The 26,697-nt window shown below is 39.6% G+C and overlaps 2 protein-coding genes across 5 annotated transcripts in view; one reads left to right on the plus strand and one right to left on the minus strand.

Annotated features, from left to right (window-relative positions):
- LOC103720976 overlaps window positions 1-3,705 on the minus strand; it is a 46,666-nt gene extending 42,961 nt beyond the window's left edge. For 3 of the 4 annotated variants that reach the window (XM_008810966.4, XM_026809975.2, XM_039117396.1), the window contains exons 1-3: window positions 3,580-3,705; window positions 2,292-3,408; window positions 1,376-2,216 (exon numbers count right to left, since the gene is read on the minus strand). In XM_008810966.4, coding sequence (XP_008809188.2) covers window positions 1,376-2,216; window positions 2,292-3,408; window positions 3,580-3,658 — 2,037 coding nt within the window. In that variant the 5' untranslated portion in view covers window positions 3,659-3,705. The remainder of the gene's footprint in view (window positions 1-1,375; window positions 2,217-2,291; window positions 3,409-3,579) is intronic. The other variant, XM_039117395.1, reaches the window with a different exon arrangement.
- A 3,311-nt stretch (window positions 3,706-7,016) lies between these two features.
- Window positions 7,017-25,457, plus strand: LOC103720977. Its single transcript, XM_008810968.4, has 2 exons — window positions 7,017-7,474; window positions 23,683-25,457. The coding sequence occupies exon 2, from the start codon at window positions 23,738-23,740 to the stop codon at window positions 25,175-25,177; it is 1,440 nt and encodes a 479-aa protein (XP_008809190.2). The 5' UTR covers window positions 7,017-7,474; window positions 23,683-23,737; the 3' UTR covers window positions 25,178-25,457.
- The last annotated feature ends 1,240 nt before the right edge of the window (window positions 25,458-26,697 follow it).

Raw genomic sequence — 26,697 nt, forward strand, 5'->3', positions numbered from 1 at the left:
ATCTAGAAGGGGGCGGCAAAGCATCAATTTTTTCCTTTTCTTCTCATAAACTCTCGGTTGTGGTGTCTTCTCCCTCGGCATGATTTATGCATGCTGCTCCTCTCAGTTTCTTAGTTATGATAGTGCTAATCCTTGGATAGCATTCTAGCCAAGTTTTGTTTCTTCTTTTTTTGGATTATTAAAGCTGGTTTATTTAATTCCTTTTCCTATTTTTGAGTTTGCTTTTGTTTTTAATGCTAAAAAAGACAATCAGCTTAATCCTGGAGGGTTTTCTGTCTTTAGAGTCCCTAAATCATATCATGGTTTACATATACCAATTTAACATTTTTGGACCCTCTATAGTAATGCTATTTCTAGGGCAGTATTCTTGCTGAGTTTATCTTTTTTTTTCTTGGGACTCAAAGCCAATGTATTCTTTTTTCCGATGTGATGCACACTTTCATGTGATCTTGCGGTTCACACAAAAGCTATCAGCATTTTGTATGGCTGCAAAATCAAAATACTGAAGCTCCTTTTTTGTTATATTTATGGTAAGTTACTTTGTTCTTTTAAGTTACTCCTCGCATATATATCAACAATAAGTCTTAATCCTCACACATATATCAACAATAAGTCTTAATCCTCACAAATTTCAAAGATTATGGTAATTTGCTCCTCAGAGGTACCTTGGTTAAGTTGTTTGGAATTATTCTTTAGGTACATTTAAATTAAAGTGCTACTTAATGTGTGCAGCACTTGAAATCGAGTTTCTGTATGATACTCCAAAAATGCAAGCTGAGTGCTGCAACTTTTTTCCTGATGTAAGCAGGAATTTCATAAGTGTAGAGTCAAGCTGTGTCACATCAAGTGTCCAAACAGTCAACATTTCCAGATTCCTGAAAATTGGAGCATCCAAGTAGCACAGCTTCTCAAAATCCAACTATCTACAATTATGACAAACAAAAATATAGTACTTTCACATAAACAATCAATTGCTTTAGAGCAACTAAAATATCTATATATCATGACAAAGTAAGTCTTCCAAACAAAGAAATAAAGAATTTTCTGATAACAAGTCCATTTCCTCTTCCTCAGCATCTTCTAATCCAAGTTGCATATCATTTTTTATGATAACTATGGTAATTGGTGTAGTCAACCATGCCAAATTCTAAATAACTGCAAAAGATGGAATTGATAATGAATTAGATACCGGGCAAAAGGCTAAATAAACATTTCCATAACAAAATGGTAACAGGTGGCAAGTAATTTCCTATGTTTAAGAAAAGAGATAACAGCCAAACACTCCTAAGAACTCAAACAAGGCAGGTATATTACATAGAATGGGGTTATTAGATGAAAATCCAAAATTAGCAAATAACCAAGTCAAAGTAGTAACCAGATAGAACTTGAGAACATCAAGCAGTTTGGAGTGAAAAAATATTTCAGCATGCCCTGGTTCATCTGGGATTTTCGCCTGATGATTCAAGCCCCAGAGTTCAGCTATTATTGCTGTATGATCCTTCTCCACATCCATATTTTGCTTGTTATCTTCTTTCTGTTCATCAAGGGTATCATTGGTAGGTTCAGCATCAATCCCACCTATAACTATATCAATACTCTCACCAGGTGTATCAGATTTCAATTTCTTCACACCAACTACAGGCAAATCTGCAGATCTCTTTAGATTCCTCCCTGAAGTTTTAGAATGTCTGCAACATAGTGAACTAAGTGAAGAGAGTAATTTCAATAGAACTTGAGGATCAGGCAGCACTGCTCTGACCTCATCCTGAATGTACTGCTTTACAGACACCCACCTTTCAACCCCTGGTTCATCCATATGAGAGAAATTTTCATCTCCCAAACATCCATTAAGTTCAAAGCAACTGAAACCTGGAAGACCATGTAAGTTAGTAATCACTTCCCTAGAGCCATCTATTATTTTTCTCACATGCATGCTCTCTACCATGTCTTCAATTGCCTTGATAAGATTTTGCAGTGATTTGAGAGATTCCAAAATAAGTCTTAAAGTGCCATGCTGCACAAGAATGTCAGAGTGAAGCAAGCCCTTATTTATCACTGACCGAGTACATGCACGGGGAATTATGCACTTCAAGATACTCTGCAGTTCATTATCATTCACAGCTAGCAGATCATTGGAATGGGAAGCAACACCCATAATAGCAGTATCAGCATTTATCGAAGAAATCATGTCAGCTGCAAGAGAAACGGCAGCAAACCTGCAAAAAAATCTTTGAACAGACAAAAAAATGGTGCCAATAAAAGAGGTGCAAATTTCAGTAAAAAGAACTAACCACAAAGAAGATGGACGGGGCTCCAAATTGTATGGGAAATCATCCATGTATGCTGAGCATAGAGATGGCCTTTTTTTAACAATAGCCAACAGTAACTCCCTGTGATAATCAACTTCAGTGGCCTTCAACTTCTTCATGAGCGCCAACAGCCTCTTCTCATTGCCCTTTAAGTTCAAACCAGGCATCAACCCATTACTAGGGTCAGTACATACCAAAACCAAAACCTCATACGCAATATCTGCACCAGGGCCTGCCATAGAATTTCCTGAAATATAGCTCAACTGCTCGAGGGTGACACTTCCAAAGAGAACACTGCGGAGTCCCGGAGGAATGAGGGAGTGTTCGCTTAAAATTTTATCCCGGAGTGTGGATAGAATATAAACAACGGTCTCGGTGTCATCACTTCCAAGCCAACGGAGCACCCCGGAGTACATTTCCCTTTGCTGGATGATCCACCTCAACAGTCTAGGATTCCCAACCTCCAGGAATGAAAGGGCAAACCCAACAAAGGCCTGCCTTGTGGAACGATTTTTGCCATGCCTCACTTCTTTTCCTCCCTTCTTCTGAACACCTGAGAGCTTGGAAAGCACCGGAAGCTTAAAATCAAAAATTTTAGCAACCTCAGAAGCTAACCCCATCCCACGCTTAACAATCGAAGCCAAAAGAAATAGTGCAGCACTCTGGCGCCGAAGCTCTTGGCTATTCAGTTCAGTGTAAATATCATTCAATTTTGACTCAATTAACAAACGGGCAAAGCTGTCGAGACTTCTGCTGATCCCACCAGACGGTGACTTCCCATCCGGGTGTTCAAGGATCACTGACACCAATGACAATATATGGGTCATCCCAGGCTTCCCTTGGTGAAGTCTCCAAGCTTCTGCAAGCTCCAAGCATTTGGGCGATAACTCAACATACTCGCGTAAAATCTCGCAGCCAGAAACCCCCCTTAACAAATCAATAAACTCCTTCGAGGCTTCAGAATAAATTTTTACCTCCGGGGAGTGCAAGTTCTTTAATATTTCTGTAAGTTTTGGTCTGTACGAAGCTACAGTCGGAAAACTAGACCCCCAATCTCCTCCTAGTTCCTCATTTTCTTCTTCATGACTCTCTTCATCTTCTGATAAGCACCCAAAAAATCATTTTTTTGTTAGAAAAAAGAATTCAAACTGCTGGCACACAGTGGATAAAGACACATACGGATCATAGGTGGTCAAGTATTATGGAAGGGAAAAAGAGAGAGAGATTGCGAAAGGCATAAGCATCGAAGCGAGTTTTAGAAGAAGAAAACCTTGGGGGAGGTCGCCGGGTGCATCGAGAGGTGAGAGATGGTCGAGGTCCTCGTCGTGGATTCCCGCGTCGTCCTCCATTAGGGTTTGAGAGCACTTGCGCTTCCGATGAGAGAGAGGCCAACGGAGGCGGGGTTTTAGAAAAGTGTAGGGTTTTTAGCGCGGTGCTTTCCGACCATTCAGAACGGTCGAACCAAACAACGGTGAACCGCTATCATGTGAGCCGGATGGTCCGGTCTCTCGGTGTACGGTCCGGTCTTGTTCCACTTCATATTAATACGTCCTTCGTACTGGAATAAAAATGTAGATTGATGCAGAATCCGGCAAGGAACCCACCGCGCCGCCGATTCATAGAAAATAAAAAAATAATATCGATGAAGGAGATGCTTGGATGATGCTCTCTTGTTTCTCTTGACTGCAGGAGCTTACTGTCAACCTATTTATCAGGTCATGCAACTTCGCTGGTCGAGCTGAACGGAAATTAAAAAAAAAAAAAACATTTAGACACGTAAGAACTAAGAAATAGATTTTGATGATAGAAAATTTATAAAAGATGTACTATCTTTTACGGTAATTTTTTGATAAGTGGTGCATCTAGATCTCTGTGTAGCCCAATGAAGTTGTGCTTGCTATTATTATAAAAATTAGAATCAAAATGTTTATGCTTCCAAGGGTAAACAAGCAAAGTATATAATCTTGGTGCATGCATGATTTTGAAGGAGGCTCCTCCAAAAAATTTAATATGGGCACGTTTATTATGGGTTGAGAGAATACTTCTTTTGGAGGGCAAGATGAAGAAGAGTCTTTTGGCTGCCATTTTTGTGGAAAATTTTTGTCGCCTTGAAATTAATAGCATTGGTATTGAAATTTTGCAAACCAAATATAATTTGAAAGATATAGATGACATTGAGAATCTTTTTAATAACGGAAGGTAGAGTGAATCCATCCTATCTTACATCCGTCGTAAGATTAAGCGATAAAATACCAATTAATTGCTAACTTAATTCATCAAATATTACAAAGGTCATGATGCCGATTCTATCCTCAATAGTTGTATTTAATTTATGCCTTCAAAATAAATTGATAAACAACAGCCCGCTTAACTTAACAAAATAAATACAGTTTTTCTTTTAAAGAAGTAAAGAGAAAGAAAGGACGATGTAATTTCACCATAGCATCGGAGATTAATCATTTCTTCCATGTAGGTTGTACTAAAAATTATCCCCATAAATTTTTATTGAAGCCCTACAATTATAGCATGCTTTATACCACCAACAGCATGAAATATCAGTTGCTTTCAAAATTGCTTTATATGTAAATTTTGCGCCCTATAAAAGAAATGGTAAGAAACCGTATAATTCCTGTATCAACATATTATAATGCTGCAATATTAAAACCACATTGTAAAAAATCTTTGTACATAAAGTTTTTATTTAAAAAATATTTATAGTTTTATGCTATAATGTACGAAATTTTTATCTCCCAAATAAACTAGCAAGAGAGATATGCATTGTCTGTAGGTTATACCTAAAAGCCGTTGCGATTTAGTTTTAGTAAAATTTTAGCTGCTTTCGCATTCGCATTTGCTTCCTACGATTATAATTAGAGTATTCAATATGTGCATCAATCTATAAATAAACTCAGATGATGATGATCCATAAATTCCATATTTGTGGAAAGCAATGTCAAAAAGTTTCCAGTTGTAACCTGTTCTGGTACTCTGCAATTTCTGAGACCCACAAATCTATATAATACCTTGATGCATAAGAGGTTGATACTAAATGCAAAGAAAAATATGAGAAAAATTTTGTTGTGCGGAATTCTAAAAAAAGAATCAAGCAGCCCATAAAAAAACATATGATAAAAGGTCATCGGAGAATTTATCTTATCTAAATTTTAACGGTGTCCAATTTGTAAAATTAGAAGAATTAATATAATAATTCTACATCAAAAAATTAAAAGAGCCGCAAATTCATGAATATTACATCATATCCATTTGTCAATATATAGTTCATTAATATATAAAAATGGATTTTTTTTTTCAACTAAGGAAGTAATTTTTTTTCAAGAAATAATCACAGCCTCATCTAACATGCAGAAAAATACACTCAAATCGCAATGAAAAAATATTTTTTCAAGTATATCTACATCAAAAATAGGAACTAACTCCAATTTTTTTCTTCTTTTTTCTTTATCCTAAAAGCATGGAAACATAAAATGTAAAATAATTTTCTTCAAAAAATTTTCCATCTTGTAGAAGAACAAATGCAAAATAAAGTCTCTCACATCTGCAAGATCATCCTACAAAACAGAAGCATTTTTTTAAAATCAGAAGTTATAAATGTTTTAGCTAGGTTATAAGCATACAAAATTAAGTACGGACATGTTTATAACAAAGAAAAAAGCCATCTATTTGGGTATGTGTCTGCATAAGTTTTTTATACAACTAGTTAATATTTTGATCATTTAAATTTATATAAATGATATTATTTTTGATGCTACTAATGAACCTTTATGCCAAAACTTTGCTAAACTCATATAGAAAGAATTCGAGATAATCATGATGAGAAAACTCATATTTTTTTCTCAACTTCGAAATCAAAATCAACGAAAGTAAATATATATATATATATAAAGAAGAAATTTGGCATAAAGAAGTTCAAGCACATTGGCATCCTGATGAGCTTTTCGTATAAACTAGATAAAGATGAGGATGATAAAAGTGTAGACTTAAAGCTCTATAAAAGTAAATAAAATTTAAACTTATCACTCTTTTTCTGTATTCTCACTTCATTGCTGACACTTTCGTCGTCATATTGTGATGCAAATAAAAGTGTTGGAAAATATTGGCACGGTATGTTTATTAACGATAATTGTATCGAGCATCAGCAAATTGCATCGGAATTTCTACCTTTTTTTCTGTAATGGTAAAGGTTTGAGCCTTAGTTGTTATCTTAAATTGTTTAATTTTTGGAGATAATACAGTGTGAATTTGGAGCAGTAAGAAGCCTTCAAGCAAAAATCTAGAATCACCATGATGCACATATTTATAAATGATATATAATATCATATATAATTCTCATGCTAAATTAAATTCCTGATAGTACAAAAATTATAAAAATGCATTACATTTTAGACATGTGGTTCTCCCCCTTTCAAAAATTGTACTAGCATATCTTTTTCGGAGATTTAAACTTCTTTCTTCGGTAGAAGTCTATCCAACACATTTTAAATCTTTAAAAAGAAATCTAGCGACAGTTACTTTTAGTAAAATTATAAAATTAAGCTACTTGTACATAATTTATAAATTTAAAAATAAATATATATTATATTTTAAATTTATAAATAATGAATAATTAGCCATTGGATTAAAAATTTAAAATCTTTATTTCCGAAAACTCTAAAATCTTTATTTCTCTACCACTGATCAGACACCACGGTTATTCCCACTTTTCCTTTCTGGCTTTCTTTTTTACCCCGTTTGGCTCCTGTCATCGTATCACGGCGTCCACCCGTCGACGGCCTCTCCTCGCTGGCTTCCACCCGTCGACGGCCTCTCCTCGCTGGCTTCCACCCGCCGACGGCCTCTCCTCGCCGGCGTCCACCGAACTGCCACCGCCGACGGCCTTTTGTCCGCTGGCTTTCCTCTTCCTCTTTACCTCACCGCTTCTCATTCCCCTTCATACACCTGTCCGACTCTTCTCCACCTCTTCCTCCACCTGTCCGGCTTCAACTCCAGGGTTCTCTCAAGATCCTTACGTGGATCGGGATCCTGTTGGCAGCCTTTCAAGATCGCGGCGATATTCTATGTCCATGACGCCGATGTTATTTTTCTAGGGTTTCTTCACAAAAGTCTGGTGCTTCGAGATCAAGGCTTCAAGTCTTGAAGGCTTCGAGGTACTATATGAGCCCAGTTAGAACACTTCTTCACTTAGTTTTCTCCATCACATACCTGAGAGGAAAATTTTTTGTGTTTTTCTGTGATCTCAGTTCGGATCTAGGTCTTTAATGACTTTTTGTTCTTATGCGATTTTATTCAAAGAATGATGTTTAATAATGTTGTTTCCATTGATTGATCTTAGTCGAGTTATTTTTGTAGGATGTAGAAGCGCAGAATAGCAGATGTTCAAACTTTTCATTTTCTTTGATGAAGTTTTTAAGTTTGGGTAAAAGCTTCAGGGCTTCACTGCTTTATATAAATGTTCTTAAGCTATCTTGGTTACTGAATTGGGCTCACTATCGAGCTGAGATTATATTTGATCTCGAGCTACTTTTACTTTTAATTGGAGCCTATTATCAAGCTGAACCTAGAATGGAGCTGAGTTGGATACTAGCGGAGTGAGCTTTGAGATTATATACATATTTGTTTGGGTGAATAGGAGAATAAGGTTTTGCAAATTCAAAGTAGTGTTTATGATTCCATTGGAGAATTATGTTAGTTTGAATTTGCACTAATTCCTTCCTAAATAGCAAGTACATTAATGTGTTTGGAGGTTTTCCTAATCTATCTAGAATGAAACATTCTACACGACCACTGCTTTCCCAACCTAGAATCCTACATTCAAGTCTCCAAAATAAAAAGAAAATACAATGATCATACACGCATATTCAAAATACCTACTATTTTTGTCTCTCTAACTTTATTTCAAAAGATAGGTCTAGGTCAAGAGATTTTTGTTATTTGTCCATCAATGCTTCTTAGCTGGGGGATGCCCTTTTTCTGTGCTCTGTTTTTGGCTGGATTGCCAGATTTTGGGGTCATCTAAGTCTTGTATGGTTCTTGGAAGAGAGGTCCACTGACTCGTCTCCCATCTTTGCAACTTCGGCTCTTCTACCTACTCTTCTATCGATCAAAGTTGACCACCCCGAGTCAAGTTGTTTATTCTAATGTCCTCATTGCCCTAGAGCAATGGGGCATAATTAGTGCTTTGTGTCTTCGAGGACATGGGATTCTAAGTTCAAGTGATAATTGTTTTCTTGTCAGTCTTCAATGCTGGTGGGTGGTAAGCATCTTGTAGCATCACAAGATGTGGAATGTTGACATCCTGCACTTTGGAAAGGAGGATTGTAGCATATTGCAGTGTCTTAAGATGTTGGATGTTGACATCTCATGTTCATGGATGTATTTTGATGTTTATACTTTAAGTGTGGGCTATCCTTCATGCATGCATGCATCCATATGCACATATATATGTCCAATATATATATATGTATATTTATGTGCATACATACGTATATATACATATGTATATTTATGTATGTATATACATGCATCTATGTATATGTATATACATATAGATACATGCATGTATATACGTACACATACATTTATGTATATACGTAGAGATACATGCATGTATATACGTATACATACATTTATGTATAACGTATAGATACATGCATGTATATATGTATACATACATTTATGCATCTACATATACATACATTTATGCATCTACGTATAGATGCATGCATGTATATACATATAGATGCATGCATCTATATACATATTACATATGTGCGTATATATATGCATATATATGTATATATATATGGATGTAGGTATATACATAGATATATGCATACATATATCTATGTATATATATGTATATTCATATATATATATATGTGTGTGTGTGTATGTGTGTGTGTGTGTGACCTTCCGTTTGAAGCCAAGGTGACGAACTCCAAGTCCCTGACCGAGTTTGAAGCCAGTGATGAGGGCCTCGTACTTGGCTTCATTGTTAGAAGCTTTGAAGCCGGGCCTTAGAGCATACTCTACGATGGCTCCTTTTGGGTTGGTGAGGATCGGCCAGCTTTGCTTCCTCCCGATCTGGAGGATCCATCAACATGAAGGATCCAGAAGTCCTTTAGCTCATCTTCCTCCTATTTCTTCTCGACCAATGTCTCCTTGAGAATAGTGCATTCTACGAGAAAATCTGCTAGCACCCGAGCTTTGATGGCGGATCGAGATTGGAAATGGATGTCGAACTCCTTGAGCTTGATTGCCCACTTTACCAACCAATCCAAAGTCTCTGGCTTTTGCAAAATCTACTTTATAGGTTGATCGATCAACACTGTAATAGAGCGAGCTTGGAAGTACGGTCGCAACCTCCGAGCTAAGATGAACAAAGCGTAGGCCATCTTCTCTAATTTGGGATATCTTGTCTCGGCATCTCGGAGGACTTTGCTTGTATAATATATCGGTTTTTGAACTCTTTCTTCTCAGATCAGGACGAAGTTTAAAGTTGAAGGAGACACTAAAAGATATAGGTGGTGCATCTCTCCTCGCCTTGGTTTGGTGAGAAGAAGTGGCGAGCCAAGGTATTCCTTTAGTTGATTGAAGGTGATTGGATACTCTTTAGTGGTCCATCTTTATCTACTTGAGCGTCTTGAAAAAATGTAAATATTTCTCTGCTGATCTTGAAATAAATCTGCTTAGTGCCTCGATCCATCCCATCAAGCATTGCACATCCTTCACCGACTTTGGTGGCGCCATCTCCTAAATGACTTGAATCTTCTCTAGGTTTGCCTTGCTTCCATGCTGCGTCACTAAGAACCCCAGAAACTTTTCTAAGGTGATTCTGAAAGCGCACTTGCACGGATTGATCTTGATGTTGTACTTCCTCAGAGTCGTGAAGGCTTCCTATATATCGGCTACATGCTACTTGGCTTCTCGACTTTTCACCAGCATGTCATCAATGTAGACTTCCATGTTGCAGCCAATCTATTTCTTGAAGATCTGATTAACCAACCTTTGATATGTGGCTCCTGCATTCTTCTGGTTGAAGGGCATGACCCTGTAATAGTTTAGACCTTGGTCAGTGATTAAAGAGATCTTCTTGTCCTTCGAGGCTATCTGGATCTGATTGTGGCCTGAGAAAACATCCATGAAGCTCAACAATCGATGTCCCAAGGTCGCGTCTACAAGTTAGTCAATCCTCGACAGTGGAAAGCTATTCTTGAGACAGGCTTTGTTCAGGTCGGTATAGTCGATGCAGATCTTCCGTTTTTCATTACCTTCTTCACCAAGATAACGTTGGCCAGCCAGTTGGGGTAGTTGACTTCACGAATGAAGCTGGCCTTCAGTGGCTTATCCACCTCCCCATCAATGGCGTGCTGCCTCTCTGGGGCGAAACTCTTCTGATGCACAAGTTGGTGTGCTGGGTCCACGTTTAACCTATGCAAAAGAACGTTACAGTTTATACTTGGCATATTCGAGGTTGATAGGCGAAGATGTTCGCGTTGGCTCTGAGAAAGTCAACAAGTTGAGCTTTAGTTGCTTTGTCCATAAGGATCTGTTCTGCACAATCTGGCCCATGCCTTCATCATCAAGAGGGATTGAGATGAGATCCTCGGTCGATTCATCTTGTTGCTCCTTCTGCTCATCCCAAGCATGCAGACCTTCAAGTGGAAGTCTCAATCGACCTTTTTCCTCGGAGTGCAGCCACATAGCACCACCGAACTAATGCCTGGTCGCCTTAAACTTCTACTCCCTACTCGGTTGGGAACTGCATCAAAAGGTGATAGGGTGACACTGCGGCTCGCAATGTATTCAAGCTAGGCTGACCTAGGATGGCGTTGTATGTTGAAGGGATCTTCACCACCAAAAAATTCGACATCACAGTTGCTTGCTGAAGTTCTTGGCCAGTTGTAACTGGGAGGGTAATTGTGCCCTCCACGGAAATAGGATCTCCCAAAAATCTGATTAGAGGAGAGTTGATTCTCCTTAACCGATTTGATGGTGAATTCAGTCTACAAAAAGCATCATAAAACAATATATCGGCTGAGCTTATATTATTTATGAAGATTCTTTTTATATTATAATTTGCTACTGTGAGGGAGATTATAATGACATTATTATGTGGGGTTTGCACTCCCTCTAAGTCGAATGAGAAAGAAATAACTTCTCCAATCCTTTGCCTCTTCGGGGCTGCGTCTCCTGCTTGGGCAGCCTGAGCGTAATTCAAAGCCAATGAGCTCGTCCCTCTAGCCGCATATCCGCTGGAGATGGTGTTGATAACCCTCGCTGTAGGTTGGTTGTCGATCCATTGTTCAGAGGTGCATTGATCCCGAATAGCGTCATCTTGGTCCCAGTGGTGCTTGATGTAGTGACCTAGGTGCCCTCATTGGATAAGGGCTTCGATCTCGTCCTTGAGCTGCAGCCACTCCTCGATGTCGTGCCCATGATTTCAGTGGAATTCATAGTACTTCCTTTGGTGTATTTTGCCTGCGGACGCCTTCATCCTCCGAGGCCATTTTAGATAACCTCAATTCTCAATTTCCATAAGGATCTACGCCCTCATCTCTTCTGAGCCTTCTCCTCATCTCCTTTTCATCTATTCCGAGCCTTCTCCTTAACTCCTTTTATCTCTTCTGAGTTGGGAGCTTCCTTCATCTCTTTTGAGCCTTCTCCTTAGCTCCTCCTCTTCTTCTTGGTCCCTCTTCTTTTTGGGCTTATCCTCAGCCTACTCTCGCTAAGCTACCATTGCCTCCTCGGCATTGACATACTTCTCGGCCCGGGCGAGAAGCTCTACAAAGTCTCTCAGGAACTTCTTCTCTAACAAGAAGAGAAATCAAGAAGGTTTTAGATTGCTCCTTCATGGCGGTCACTGCGACCGAATGGTTTAGATCGCGGATATCCAATGTTGCCACATTGAAGCAGTTGACGTATTCTCTGAAGGACTTGCCTTCATGTTGCTTCACTGCAAACAAACTCTTCGAGCCTCTTCGTTGCCTTCGATCGCTGATGAAGTGGGGCCGCAAACAGTCAGTCGAGTTGCTGCTCGAAGGAATGGATGGAGCCTGGCTGAAGGTCAGCATACCAGAGATGAGTTGCCTTCCAAAGTGAAGTCGGGAATGCTTGGCACAACATTGCGTTGGTGGTTCCTTGAAGCATGATGAGAGCTTTAAAGCTGTCTAAGTAGTCCAGGGGGTTCGAGGTGCCATCGTGCGAATCCAACTGAGGCATCTTGAATTGAGGTGGGAGAGGTTCTTCCATGGTCTACTATGAAAATGGTGGCTCAGGCATAAAGTCCAAATCATCTTTGAGCCCAGAGTTTCTGCCCCTTAGCTCGATCTTTTGATCGAGGTTGGCCTCCCTTTTGGAGACCCTCTCTAACTAGCGAGAGCAATGGCCCGAAGTTGAGTCCTCCTTGGAGTGTGGGCTCGGAGAACGGTGTCTCCCGTCTTGTTTTGGACTTTGCAGACTAGAATGGTGGCTCTGCTGCACCCATCTCGGGTTTCAAGGATGGAATGATGGCTTGGTCGCGTAGGACCTTCATGATGACTTGGCTCATTCCCTGCGGTTGCTGCTGGTTAGTACTAGCCTGCTGCAGGTTTTGGACGGGCGCTGTAAGGGTCTGGACTTGCTGTACGAGCAGGTTGAACTGCTTAGTGTTGACAACTAGTGCTGGTTGAGAGTTTTGAGGCTGAGGACTCGGTTGAGAAGCGTTGGACTCCAGGCACGCTCTCGCTAAGTAGCACCAAGTGCTTCTTGAGCTCTCCATGACTTCATGGTAGCAAACTTTCTTAAATATCCCAAATGGGATCAGGGACCCTTCCTCTAGCGCTAGTCTGTTGTTGCCAAAATCCTAGCCAAAGACAAACTAACGAGGTCAGGCAAGCTTTGAGCTAATGAGGTCGGACAAGATCCAAGGTGAAGGGAAGAGATAGACTGTTGCCGGCGGCGGAGCTTGGATGGAGAGGTTGATGCTAGCAGTCTGATCTAAAACAAGAAAGGAAGTCCATTTGCTGGAGTTTGTCCAACAGGGGACCCTCTGATGCTTAAGTCGGGTAGGGATTTTCGGAGAAACAATGGAGACTTGAGAAAGAAGCAGAGTGGAGGAGAGCTTAGAAAAGTGTACCTGGAGGTCCCCCGATAGCCCGTTATATAAGGGTGGGTTTCTGTTGCTGAATAAGGTGGAAAAGGCCTTAACTGCACGGTAACAATCTACATGTTGGGCACATGGTGGATATCAACCACACGGATCATGCGATAATCAATTAATCTCGTGGGACGAGTTGTAACTGCCCCAAAATGTGCCCCGTAAATAGTGGGACCATAATCACACCTTTAATGGGGCTTTAACTGCCTTAAATGTGCTTTGAATTGAAGACACGTGGCTTCACTATGGTTGATTGGCTACTCTGCTTAGGTCGGTGTGTAGGTTCAGGTCAGCAGCTCGGCCGGTACTGAAGTCAATAGCGCGGATGGCTGGCACAGTTGGTAGCTTGGTTGATGCTAAGGCTATTACTTTGGTCGGCTACCAAGGTCAGCCGTATATATGTTTATATCTACGTACATACATACACGCATATACATATATGTATTGTTGTCGTATACTCTGTTTTGCCTGGAAGCTATTTACCAGGCTTACCCTACATGGCCAAATGAGGCTGAGCCAGCAAGGGGGCCCGAGTTTGTACCATTTGACCTCTCTGGCTTGTCTCTGTCACGAAAAATGGAATTACATGAGAGTTGCTATTTTAGCCACCTATGTCGGCTGGTCAATATAGTAGCTCCCACATATGATTGAACTCATTTAGACCTTTGGAGGACTTATTTTGATTACCTTCTCATTGAAGCCCATGAACATATTATGGTAATAGGTTTATGCATAACGAAAATGAGCAAGACTTGGGAAAGCAGATTTAGACAGCAAGATTTGGGAAAGAAGATTTAGACTATCTATAGCAAAGTCTTTGCTGGTTTGCTGAAACTTCATCGCCATTATAACCTTTTCTAAACATCCACCCCATACTCCCAGCACTGAAACCGATGTAGCCTTTTTGATGAGAAGGGTCTTCAAGATTTAAACAAACAGAAATTCAATTGAGATCTGAAGCAAGGTATTAATTTCGCAACTTCTGAGGTCTTTTTTCAATTGTTGGTATAGACAGACTCTTATACAACTCTAATCTGATGATCAGATTTGTTTGTCAGCACATGAATAGAGGAGAAATCTAATCTCTAAATAAACTCCATATACTTTGTTTTATGTACATACCGTTTCAATAGCCTTGGTTGGCCACCTTTCCTAACTATACCAGAACTTTTTTTAAAAGAAGATAAACTAATCCTAATCAATGAAAAACTTGGACCATATCTTAATTCTTAAATTTAATTACATCAATCTACTTCTGCGGCATGATATCATGCCAATGTGATCTTTGAACAATGTTCATGTAGCCAATCCATCATTACATCGTCAGGAGTTGGTGATGTCCAATCTTGTTCTTTCTTGGGCATATGCCCACTGTTTGTCTTGACATGTTATGAGCTAACACCCGATGATTTTTATCAATTGGTGGACTTCGTGTCTCACAGAATCTAGAAACCTGTCAAGAAAAGGGTCATCATATAGCACATGATCCCGACTATTTTCATTAAGGGATGTTACTTTAAAAATTGAATCCTTAATTTGTTCTATGGTTGGCTTGCCGACTAGTTCTAATTCATGTTGCTTTGGCTGTCGATCATCTTTCGTTGTATGAGGTGGATTTTGTTGATCAAATCAGATAAGTGGACTTAGGTAAATTGTTAGGAATTACTGATATAGATTTTTTATCTTTGTTTGATGGTTGCCTCTTGATTAACTTCACCTCTCAAGCAATTCTCTTTATGAAGTCATCCATCTTTTTCTCTACTTGACCGAACTTGGAATCTTGATCTTGTAACTTCTTGATTGCTTTGATGTTTTGTCTCCATTGTTTTCCATATTCTTCTGCCCTTGGTGGCAAAAATTTCGATCATTCTACTCCCTTACCAATTCTGATGTAACCTTGTAAAAGACAAGAGACTACAAGATTTTAAACAGCAGAAATTCAATTCAGATCCGAAACCAGATATGAATTTTGCAATTTCTGATGCTGTCTTTTTAGTTGCTCATATAAATAGACTCTTAAAGTAGACTCTGATATGATTTCAGATCATTTCATCAGCAAGAACTCTGCTATGTGGCAGTAGAGTACAAGGAAGAAAGTGTGAAACAGAGTAGAAGAAAGTTGAATAGAGGAGAAATATAAGAAGAATAGAGAAAAGAGGGCTACCTGCCATTTTTAATCTCTATTAAACTCCATGTATTGTTTTTTCCATCTGTATATATATATTCCTTTTAATAGACCTTAGTTGGCCACTTTTCCTAACTCTACTACGACTCTATTACAATTAAATAGACTAGTCCTGTCCAACTAAATTTGGACCATATTTTACTCCTAAAAGTAATAAACCAACAAATGACAACCGGCTTAATCTTAGTAAAATATGATTAACTAGATTCCAATTTGAGCGACAATAGGACTCTAAAATTCCCTTGAAAGGAAGGTCATAGAAAGCAGATGTGGGAGGATTGAGTTGTTGGGTTATCCCCGCACGTGTTGCGACGATCGCAGCGGAAAGATACGTGCGGGGTCGTTCATCTCATGAACATCCTAGAGAACGTAGATTTCAAAAAAAATTTGAGTTTTCTAACTTAGAAAATTATGAAATCTAGGGGAAGATTAAAATTAAAGACTAGATTAATTTTAAATCTACTACAATTCAGAATTGTAAAGGATTGTAAAGATCCTATCTTTACCTTTGAGCGGGTAGATCTTCACTGCTATCTGATGATCGCTGTATTTGGTTCGCTTGAAGCCGCACAAGCGTCCGGCGTCTATAGGTATCCACACGAGGTAGATTGCTCCAAGCTCCTTGATCTCACCGGGGTGCTAGCTTTCTTGCAGAGATCGCTTTTGATGGCTGATTTTCTCTCTCTTTCAATCAACTCCTTAATTACTTTGAGAGAAAGGAGGAAGAAGAAGGACGAAGACGTTGCTTCTTCTCGTGCTCACGCCTAGAAGGAGAAGAGGAAGGGGGTGGGCGGCTGAAATTGATGCATATCAATTCACCTAAGCCCTTACGCCACCCCTCCTTTTATAGGCATCTCATGCCCATCTAAACAAGAAATAATTTCAATGAGAAATCACTTCCTGATTCATCCCTCCAAATTCTACCGCATCCCTTACTTAATTCTTCCACACCCCTTACTTAAAAGAGATTGGAGAGAATCAAGTGCTCTCCTTGAGCCGTGTGGCAATCTAGGGGAAGAGGAGAAAGAGGAGGGGCGGATGCCCCTCCATATGGCGTGTGGAACCAAAGAAGGAAAGGAGGGGGACGCCCCTCCTCCTTTCTTCCTTTTCTTCACACGCATGAAGGGATTCTCCCTTCCTTCCAGGCTTTGATTTCATGCATAGATTTTCTAATCTAATTAGGAATCATATGGTCCCACTTGATTAATTGAATTCTAATCTAATTAGAACCTAATGTGTCCTCCAAATTGAATTTTATGAATTAAGTTCCTTATCTAATAAGGTTTAAGCCTAATTGATTAAGCCCAATTGAATCAATCAAATTTGCAATCCAATTGCAAATTCTTCTTCTTTAACTCACTAACTCTTAGTGGATTAAACTAATTATCAATCAAATTGACAATTAAGATCTATTGCGATTCTAAATCGCAATCTAACCGTCGGAACGATCAAAACCTCTAATGCGTGTGACCCCATAGGTTCTATTCTGTCTGGTAGTGAGATATATTGTGATCTCCATCACAATATCATTGAAACTCTTTTCAATGGGTTGAAACAATTTCAACTTTTTTCTTCAGAGTTCACTGATCATCAAGTGAATGTCTTCGAATCTCACAATCCGCTAGTGACACCTAGCAGCATATAATGGCAATCCAGCAGAACGAAATAGATGAACCTCTAGGTGCAGTTAGCGTATGATACAGTACCTCTATCGTGGATCCCGACATGACGGAGGTTATGGATAACTCGTCAAACCCTATCGTCTGTCATATGTCAAATTTATTTGACTCAAGTTCGAGATTGAAAAACTCTTTTTCCAAAACTCTACTCTGGCTAAAGTTTTTCGAACTTAGTCTCATAAATCACATAGGATCACTCCTAATCTATCAAGGTCGATAGATCCCATCTAGATGCAACCCTAATCCGACAGTGAACCTACTGCAGCCAATTTGCACCACAAGGACCCTTGGGGCCCATATTTATGTGCTTGTCAAACTACAGCAACCTCACCATGATTAGCTGAGGCATCGCAGGTCTAAGTACTAGTCATACAACTGCAGCATCGAGTAAGTCATTGACGAGTGGATAGACATCTAAGTGACTTCTTGCTTTGGTCACGTTCAGTACCTTTGTTCTCTAACAAGCACTTGTGCAATCACTCCAGTGTCCCCACACTGTAGACTTAAGAGTCGTCTATCAAGAAAAGTGATCTGTGCACTAATCTCATCGGATCGATCACCGTCCTTTATGATGATCCATTGATCAGGAGCAATTTAGGAATTAATTACCTAATGACACATGTCTTAAATTCTCAACTCTTGAAAATATGTTTTATTATCTTATTAATTCCTAGGACGATTCATGGACACATAATAACATGAATGAATTAAATATCCAATTTTTATTAATCAATAACAAGGTCAAGTACCAATTTTATGTTCCAGAACAATTACAATGTGTCTGCCAAATTGGCTTCTAGGGCATACTTCTAACATGAGTTTTTTCGAATTGGCCGGAAGGGTCAGCTTCTAAGCAAAACCAAGTGGTTCGATCCTAAGATGAGAAAGTAGGCATTTTCCCCCTTTAGTTCTGACTTAGCAAGAGCTAAATCTTTTAAACAGAAGGGTTTCTGATCCAAGAGATTGATCCCGAGATTTGATGTGGATCACTTTGGCCACTACTGAAAGGGTTAGACAAGGTCTAGGAGCGAGATCTTCTATATCGAGAAGCTGAATCATGTGGCAAACTTTCAAAGATCATAACTTGGCCATACATTATCTAATTGAGATGATCTTTTTTTTTTATTTTTATTTTTTAAATCAGATGACTTTTTGAGATCTACGATGCGACACCACCTCCTAAAGGGTGCGGTGCTGCTAGTGATCAAACATAAATTCCATCGTCTGTGCCCTAAAATGGGTCGATGAAATTGAATTTTTTTTTCGAAAAATACTTTGACTAGGCATATCTCTCAATCTTGAAAGAATTAGGCAGAGCGTTTGAAGGCAAAATCGATGTAGGAGTTGAGATTTACCTCTATGATTTTAGCTTATTCGTGTTTATTTTCACTAGTCACTAGTCATGTATGTTCGAATTAGAACAGGAATCCGATCCGAATTGTGTAATGGTGGACTTCATTATTATAAATAGAGGCTATGTATCTCAATTTTTGAATCATCAATGAAAGAAAAGAGGATATAAACTTACCTTCGCTAATCTTTTCCATTTCACTGTAATTTTCTTGAGAGATTCGAGTTGAGCAAGTTGAAGGAATTACCTCCTCCCCGATTGGATCAATACTTTTGCTTAATCTTCAGCAACTTGTTTGCACCATGATGAAACAAGAGGCAATCTTATGCAGTGTCACTAAAATCATGTCATAGTTTGCACAACTTTTTATTTTGTTTTTCAAGTAGTATGACGAGTCTTAATCTTACACAATTTTCAACTTTGTAGATTGACTGTGCAAAAACTGGTTAATCAAATATTGAATACTTTTTGTTAATATTAGCTTGGTTTTACCAAAAAATATCAAAGTTGTAGATTGGACACATAGGTGTTGTGTTGTGAGGATTATTTTACTTACATTTATTGTTTGGATCATGATAAGTTTATGGTAGATATTATAGGCATTTATCTCTATAAGTGCTTGCGTGCCGCACATCCAAAGAAGAGGATATCCTTAGAGTTTTCCACCTAAATTTTCGGTGTTATGGTGCCAACATAATTATAATGGGAGTTGATGAAGTATTGGTAGCAAGGTTTGAAGCTCAGCCAAAAGCTGAAACTGATCTATTTTGGATGAGGGACTCAGCTTTCCTGGCTTAGGTGGGTTTTGGCCAAAACCACTTTATTAAAAACTTGAAGCTTTTTTATGAGTATCAATGTAAAATATCGGATCTAGGATTCTACCTCCGAAAATGCAAATGGACTTTGTGGTTATTGTCTCTCATGGCTAAGGCCTCTGAAGGGGCCCTTATTGCAGTTTATTCGCCAGCTGTTAGGCATGGAGATAAGCCTTTGTATCGTGTAACACTGGTTGAGCAAACAAAACAGAGGAACACTTTTTTCTTATCAGCTGGACTAGCCTCTTTACACTTAGCAATTATGGCAACTCTTTTCCTGTCCCAGGTGTTTCACAATCATAACAGGCACCATACTTGTAATTTGGATTTTGAAGCCTCTTTTGATCCACAAGTAACTCCAAATGCAGCCCTCGATCTACATCAAAGCCTGACACATTTTCCAATGTCTATTAGGTGATATTTAGAGATTTTGGAGCAGTTGACACCATATTTGCTGTAGGAATAAGAAAGAGTTGTAGTAGTATGGAATGGTAATGGAAAATTGGGTACCAAAATTGTCATTCCCATATCATTGTTTGGGCACGAAATAAGAGGGTGCATTGGAATGGAATGGTACTTTCGCTTAATGTTTGATTAGTTTTATTGTATAAAATGTCATTAGTTTTACGTTAATTTTGAGCATATAACCTTGAACAAGAATAGGTCCTAAGTTTAATGGAGCAGCTATTAACATGTCCACTCTAACATTTTCTTGTGTATGCATATCATGCTTCTAAATAATGGTTTTTTTTTTGTGCATATAACCCCATAAAATTTATTCTAATTGCATGCAACACCCATAGCTGTTCCTATTTGCTACATGATACAAATAACCCTCAATGAACTCTTACCTTTATGAAGGGTTCATGGTATAACTTGAACATGGTTTATGGTTGGTTAAACTAGCTTATGGTGGAAGGAAGTCTGGCTGCAATCATATAAGGGCAGGACTTGAACGCAAACCATTGCGTCATACCAATTTATAGTTTTGAGTGTTAGGTGTGGGTACTTTAGGCTAAATCAAAGAGGTCAAGCAACACAGATGTTTGCTGCATTGTAGACGTGAAAGAGGTTTATGTTGCATAATGGACTTGAAAGAGGTTTATTTCTTTGCCCCCCTTCTTTTTTCTCCTCTCATTTTTTTTTTAATTTTCTTGAGAACTAGGTTGGGAAGAAGTTCGTTGAAATCACATAAAGATGGTACTTGAACCCAGATCACTAGTATCCAACACCTATTTTATCAACTAAGCTACCAAGGAGTGTCATACTGCCCTAACTATCTGGTTTGGGGCATACCGAACCATACTGAGAGCGGATTGGCATGGTTCCGCTCTTCGGTTCAAAAAATTCCACGAGGGAGGGGAGATTCAGGAAGAGAGAGAGGAAAAGAGGGAGGGAGGGAGATGGAGAGGCTGAGAGAGGACTCGAAAGTCCTCATCTCGTCTTCCATCCATTGTTCGTAGGGGTCACCCTTGTTTCGATCCGCAGGGGTCATCCCTGTTTCCCCTTGTTTTGATTGAAACAGGGGCCATGCTGTATTTTTTTTCAAATTCATCATTGTAGTCGGCAAATGGAGGACGGCCTCTGTTTCGGTCAAAAGTGGGGCAACCACTATGAACGGCGGATGGAGGACGAGATGAAGGCTTTTGAGCCCTCTCTCAGCCTCTCTCTCTTCCTCTCCCTCTCTCTCTCCTACTCCCTTCCTCCCTCTCCCTCCCCTTTCTCTTTCTCTCTCTTCTTCTCCCTCTCCCTCTCCCTCGCCAGCTCTAGCCTTGTTGGTATGGCTTGGAACGATATGGCATGGCGGTGTACCGTACCATATTGCTAGGCAAGCGACTGGTACCGGCATAGCCAACCTTAGTTGGTACCCTTATATTCCATCTATTCTTGGTTATGTGATGTGGAATCAGGACAATGGGTGATTACAATGACCATTTTTATTTGTCAATATATTAATCTTAAATCCTTTCGGTGGTTTCCTTATGTCTTGAGACTCTAGCCTCTAGGACTGTAAATATCAATTCTGAAAATTGATACTAGAAAATGCTTGCCATTATGTGGCTTGGTTTTCTTTCTTGTTCCCTGTTCGTGAAATTCTAATTTAATTTCCAGGTATTGATAGGGTTCTTATTAGTCAATCGAGGGTTATGAAGAAAATGTTTATTTGTTACTCCTATTAAAGGGTGATGAGCAGATTGCTATGCAGCAGGCTGTGTCAAGTGGATTTCATGAGTGGGGTTTTAGGATTGGTGCTCCTTGTGTCGTTCGTCTCCAGGAATCTATGCTCTAGGTGACATGATATTCTGTTGGATGAGGTGGAGAATTTTTAATCTTCTCTGTTGCTTTAGCCTTGAGAGTCAAACTTGCCAAAAGTATCTTGGCATCAGTTTCCTTGTGAACCAGGCTTTTCAGCTAATGCACCTAATTCTAAGTCATCTATATCACACCTTACATGCTTAGGCCTTTGTTATGTATTAGAGAATTTAATGGGATCATGTGATTTGATGGAAGCCCCCACTCCTTTTAGAATAACCACCTAAGTCGCGCTTTTGGATCTTCTTTTAGTTACTATATGATACTTTATGGACATGTCACAGTGAAGCTCCTAGCCACTTATGGGGGGCAATCAAAATAGTTAAATGCGGTCCCTTAATGATATATGCACTCCCTTTCATGCATTGGAGATGGTACTAGTAGAATGCATCTATAGGAAATATGAATGTTTATCAATTGTTGAAAAATCTTCAACTTAATTTTTGAGTCATGTTCCCTAGTATGGTGAGTGTACTTGGGTTTCATGTACTCTACTGCTTAAAATTGCCTTGGAAAGGAATTTGATACCACTCTTAGCAAGTTGACACTAGGTTCATAGCTGGTTGTGGAGATCTTTATAGTCCTGTTAGGCGTCCTTTTGTTCCATGGCTGCCCCACTTTGATTTAAAAAAGGCTGGATGTGATGATTCTTCTCAAGCAAAAATGATAGGTTGAAGTAGGGCTTCGAGAGAAAATTGCCATTATTTCGTAAATGTCATATAAGCATGAGTTACTTAGGTCAATCAATCGGAAGACTAACATCAAGCTTAGGCTGTCATTATCAGGAACTGGCCCCTAATGTGGATATTGTGTGCTGTTACTGTCGGTATGTCTCATGACAACTGATATTTGTTCATTTTAGCTCTGACTCCAAATACATTAACAATTCATTAGCTGTATCTGGTTGAGAGTGTTTTGAGCAATAGAAAAGGCTGACCAGTTACTGCTAAAACCTTTATAGATCAACCAACTTTTCTGATGAGTCTTCCTATGCTTCTTTTAGCCACTAGATTTCTTAAAATCGTCATCTGGGCTTGGTTAAAAGGAACATCTGTTACATTAGCACTGCTCTTCTGTGTCTAGTCTTGTAGCTGCTGAATTAGATTATTCAAATGAGAAACAAAATAAATAACCATTAGAAGAAGATGGCATGTACCATATACTTGACTGCAGTATCATTATATTTCTCTGGCCAAGTCACATTATGACCACTGCGGAGATGTGCCGCATGGTGACTTTGACTGGCTTTTGGAGCAAAATCTAGAACTTATGGTAAGGTGGGGTTAAGCATGCATATACTCTGGCATTCATGTACATTGTTCATGTATAAGCAAGTATAGGCTTAACCAAATACATGCAGATATTAATGTATGAACATCTGTAATTTTCTAACTAATCTTCAATTTCATCTTCTTGTTCAATTATTTCAAAGCTTTTATCCATCACTGAAATGGTTCTGTGACTATGACCTGACTTCACACCAGATCAGATTTATGGATTTTCTTGTCACCATAGCATCATGGATTTGGGTATGAGTATTCATGGTTCTAACAATGACGTGTTTTTGACCAACTCACAACTTTCTATTAACTCAGCAGGGTCCTTCCCATGCACCTTCTTGTGCTAAGATTATAACTACTGCAGAAGTTATAGTTATCTGGTTGAATGTGCTTAAGACAAATTAATCAGAGTGAAATATTTGTCCAGTGTATCTGTTTATTCATGTTATTTTTCCTGATCTTGCTATTTCTGGCTGGCATTGGTCAATTTAAATGTCCATCATGACCACTTTTGGCTTTCTTTTCTGTCCAATTTTAATTTGAATTTTTCTCATAAAAAGGAGCTGATAGGCAAAAACTGATTTTGCTTTTGCAGAGATAAAACTAACCAGCACTAGTCCAACAAGCATTACTTCACCTGACATCACAGCATGGCCCAAGAGAATCAAACAATCATCCCTGTTGATCCAGCAAGCTTTCCTTCAAGGCGTAAACGAGGTCGTCCTCGTAAGCACGATGGTCCTGGATGTGAACCACGTAGGAGAAACCGGCAGTTTCAAGCTACTGCAACTCAAGCATTTCCAGCACAGGCTCCTTCATCTCATGCTAATCCAATTGCCAGTTCCAGTCGTGGGCCTTGTGGCCTCATAGGTCAGAAAGTCTCTGGTATTCTGGAGGGGATTTTCGATGCGGGATATCTTCTCACTGTTCGAGTAGGTGAGACTGGACCTGTCTTCAAGGGTTTGGTGTTTGATCCACACCTGTCTGTTCCTCTCACTGTGGATAATGATATTGCACCACTTCTTCCAATGTCAAGAAGCGATGAAATCTTATATCAGGTTGGCCATGCACCAACCAAGGAGCCAGTTTCACCACCAATCCATCCTGTATCGAAAATGGTTACAGCTGCAGTGCCTCTTCAGATAAGGGAACCTGCTACCCCTTTTCCACCTGTAAACCATTTACATGAATCCTCCAGGCTTCCTCAAACAGCTCCAAGTGCAAAGGAAGCAGAGCGGAATGATGCCACCCATCTCTCTCAGGATGTGCACCCTGCTTCACAACCTGACTTGAAAAAAGTACTTATGGAGACGGCTCCAAGTACAGAGGAAGTTGCGGGGCATGGTGCCAACCGTCTTCCTCAGGATATATGCCCTGCTTTGCAAACTGATGTTGACATAATACGTCTGGAGAAAGCTCCAAGTACAAAAGTAGCGCAGAAAGATGCCATCCATCTTCCTCAGGATGTGCGCCCTGCTTTGCAAACTGAATTTAAAAACATACTTCTGGAGACATTATCCAGAAAAGTGGCAAATGATGAGCTGCCAAAATCTCAGCCTGCTGCATCTCAACAATCTGTGCCTACGTGCACACAAACAGGACTTTCATCAGGCCCATCTTACGTTATGAACAATGCCGGGGCAGCAGCCATCGGAGCTTCTTCAGGAGATAGAACTGAAAAAATGGTTGAGACAGCAAAAGGATGTGTAAATTCTGAACATATTGAAGGATCATCAGATAATGTTGGTGGAAAGCTCAATTGTACTGGCCAGGCACCACAGTCGGATAAGTCCTTGACAGACAATGAGACAGCTGGTGGCAATGCAGATATTAGTTGCCAGGCGCTGATATGCGATGAGAAGTTGAAGGCCAATGAAACGTTTGGTGGGAAGATGGATTTGGTTGGTGAGGCTCCGCAACTTAATATACAAGTATCAGAAAACAGAGAGCTGCCTGAAGAATTCCAAAATGAGAAGGACCAACAAAACCTCTCAGTTCCTTCTACTCCTGAAGTAGTAGCATCGCAGGTTCAGATTGAGGAACAGAAGCTTCAGTCAAGTAACATCTGCCATATTGGCAATGATGGTTGACTGCCTCTTAGTGGTTCTGCCTAGGTTGGACAGAGACTTTTATTTTTCTTCCGCTTCTTTTGTCTATGGTTGTTCGCAAGGTTTTACAGGTCATGCAGATGTTTTAAGGTTGATGTGAACAGGGACTTGAATGTCGAGGACCTGCAGATATCAGGTATATGGTTATTATGTACTTTATCTAGCTAACATATGACCCCTCTATCGAAGTTTATCACTTTATGATGGACATTGTAATGTTGCTGAAAATCAGAAAATATACTTGAATGGTTTTGATCGACCAGTCTGGATGGTTTATGGCTTATATGCTGCACATGGTATGACAGCAAGTTTTAAGGTTTTCCAGAGGTTATTGGCATGCTCAATCCAGTGGAATTTGCAGGTTAAGCTAGGCTCCAATATTCAATCCTTTTAGTAAATTCTATGTGGTGGTTTTCTTTTTGGTTAGCTGATATCCAAGATGGATGGATGCAAGAACAGTGGCAATGGCAGGACAAATGATATTCATGAAGTCTACTTTCTGTTGATTGTCTATGAGAAGTGGCAACTGATATTTTGCAAGGACAAACAGAAATCGGACGTATATGAAACTAATCGTATTCTGGTCCTCCTTACTAGGAGTTTGGAAGCCTTCTTGCCTTATATTAGCCTTGAGAAGGACATGATTCAAAATTTAACCTTTAAAATGCTGCCACTTAAGCGAAGCTGTTGAATTATGCTGTCTGATGGTTGTCTTTATTTTACGATCGTCGAGCAGCAATAGAGGTGGATGAAGATATCTTGATGCATGCTTGTCTGATTTTGGGCAGGCTTGGTCAAGGAGCCTCAGCCTGCTTTAGAGTTCAATCGGCACTGGGGGCAGGCGTGGGTTGACAGAAAGCTATATTATTTAAAAAATAACTCAATACGATTCTTGCTTTGGTATATTCTCTTTCTTGATCTCTCTCTCTCTCTCTCTTCCTGTCTTATTTTTTCCCCCCAAATTGATGTCTTAGATCTCTCCTAGCCAGTTGTTGCAAAGTTATGCCTTAATGCTTCAGTAAACATGGTAGAAATATATATGATTGTTTTAAAATTCAAAATCTTTTAATGATTAATCGGCACTCCGATTTAAATGTACTGTCTGGATATATTGGTTTCAACCAAGGGCGTCGGGATTCTCTCTCTAATATCTTTTAGAGCGCGAAATTGGCGCTGCTCTCTCGCTCGCGCTCTCTCCCTCTCTTGTGCCCTTTCATCACTCTCATTTGCTCCCCCTCCGACGCATGCAGTCTTCCGTTTGCACCATCCCTTTCGCATGATCCAGAGAGATCTCCCAACGCATCATGTGTTCGACACGAAACGATTTCTTAGTCCATCATCATTGCTTGAGCTTTATTTTGTCAAATTATTAATTGGCCGAACCAATTCATACGTCAAATTCCTGTTTTGCCCGCTTGGTTTGAACCGGATCTTGGATTTGGCCGGCCCGAGACCTGAGGCGTCTTTGAAGATTAATTCTGATGGTGGATTGCGTCGTGAAG

The sequence above is a fragment of the Phoenix dactylifera genome, unplaced genomic scaffold (genome assembly GCF_009389715.1).
Source record: "Phoenix dactylifera cultivar Barhee BC4 unplaced genomic scaffold, palm_55x_up_171113_PBpolish2nd_filt_p 000213F, whole genome shotgun sequence".
NCBI classification, from domain to species: Eukaryota; Viridiplantae; Streptophyta; class Magnoliopsida; order Arecales; family Arecaceae; genus Phoenix; species Phoenix dactylifera.